Below are 1,703 nucleotides of genomic sequence, written 5' to 3' on the forward strand. Positions count from 1 at the left end.
GAAATCGATTCGTCAAGATATACAAAAACGCTCTCAACTTCTTCTCATCACTTGGATTCGATTCAGCAGCACACTGAAGCACATCGAAGAAATTCAGACTCGTTGAACTACGAAAACTACGAAGAGAGGATTACTAGTCATCGATTTCCTAAATTTTTGCGATCAAAAGTATTCGAATCATCATGGCACGACCACCATCTTCCAACGTGAGCAAATTTCAATGAGAACAAAGTAAACCTCGTCAAAAACCGATATTGACAACTTCGCGCATACATTTTGATATGTTTCGATGATGCGTTTAGACCGACGTGATCCTCTACATCCTTGCGATTTTTGTTCCCCCTGCATCGGTGTTCTATAAACGTAAGTGTAACTTTCATGACGAAGCTCTCCCTTTCATCACCGATAAACTCATATCCCCAATAACTTGTGTTGTTCAAATTCTTAGGTCAATGTGGGCCCGACTTTTGGATCAATATCTTACTTTTCATTCGTCAGTCTTATTTCTCACAAGTTGATGACTTCTATCTGTTCGATTGACGTATAGCGCTAATGTCTGGCCGGTTTGTGGATTGGATTCATTATCGGAAATAGTTGGTTGGATACCCGGTGTGTTACATGCTTGGTGGATCATTAGCAAGTATGAGACACCAGAGAATGCATATGCCGCTGCACCTCTCAAATGATCTATTTCTTCATACATCCCATAACTCAGGATTTCAGGTCACCGACTATATATCAACCAAATGATGACACTGTAACGAACTCCTTCGAACGTCTTTGCTAGTAGTACAATCTTGAACACGCCATTTTACCATCTCATCTTTCTGTATCGTTTGATTGTTTGCCTCGGGTTTTAATCATCTCTGCACTCGTTTTCGAACTATTGCATCTGTTTTTCTTCTTCTCTTTATGTACATCTTATTGTGTTCCAAGTGACTTGTTTTCCTCAAACTGACAAGGTTTCAAGTAACACTGCTTCATAGGAAGAAGCCTTGAATACTGCTTCGTTTGTTCACACGAACGCGATAACGTGCACTTTTTGAAACGTATTGAGAGTTGTCTCTTCACAAAAGGCTGAGTTCTCCGCAGGCAGGCGCACCGAACCTTTCTTCCACTGCTCCAGCGCATACGGTCTCGATGTCGACAGGGGTAGATAGTCCCACTTTGTTCCATGTTTGTCTGGACTTTATCTTGATTTGGTTCCACCAATATCATATGACTATGATATTGACGGCATTAATATGATGAAGCAGCTACTGGGCAAAATACAACTTGAAAGTATCCCTCTGCCTTCTCATTTGACTTAAAGCACAGTAGACTCGACTGATTCAAAATATATTACAGCAGTACTATTATTGAACACAAAACACTCAATCAAAGGTACATCAAAACTACATCTTGGTCACACCACAATTGAGCAGTCTCAGGACCTATGTGAATTGGAAAGTTGTTCATAACAAGAACGGAGTTCTTTGTGGACCCTGGATTCATCATAGGCAGCTAGAGAACAAAATATCAAAATATCAGCTTGGCGTAAACCATGAGAGTCCCTTGGAGTGAGCGGTCAACTTTATCAGTATGTTCACCAATTGGAGCCCATCACATAGTCCTGTAACAGTACAGATTATGCCTAATAATTGAGGTTTCATTTAGATGCAACAGTTGAAGAAGAAATCCAATCAGATCAGCAAGCAGATTGG

The 1,703-nt window shown here is 40.5% G+C and overlaps 1 protein-coding gene across 1 annotated transcript; it reads left to right on the forward strand.

Annotated features, from left to right (window-relative positions):
* MELLADRAFT_75718 (uncharacterized protein) lies at positions 1-1,006 on the forward strand (the record flags this gene model as incomplete). The annotated part of the gene is made up of 4 exons (XM_007415834.1): positions 1-206; positions 303-363; positions 449-493; positions 595-1,006. 4 exons carry the CDS (start codon positions 183-185, stop codon positions 684-686), a joined length of 222 nt encoding a protein of 73 aa, XP_007415896.1.
* Positions 1,007-1,703: the final 697 nt, after the last annotated feature.

Source organism: Melampsora larici-populina, assembly GCF_000204055.1.
Source record: "Melampsora larici-populina 98AG31 unplaced genomic scaffold MELLAscaffold_54, whole genome shotgun sequence".
In the NCBI taxonomy this organism is placed as follows: Eukaryota; Fungi; Basidiomycota; class Pucciniomycetes; order Pucciniales; family Melampsoraceae; genus Melampsora; species Melampsora laricis-populina.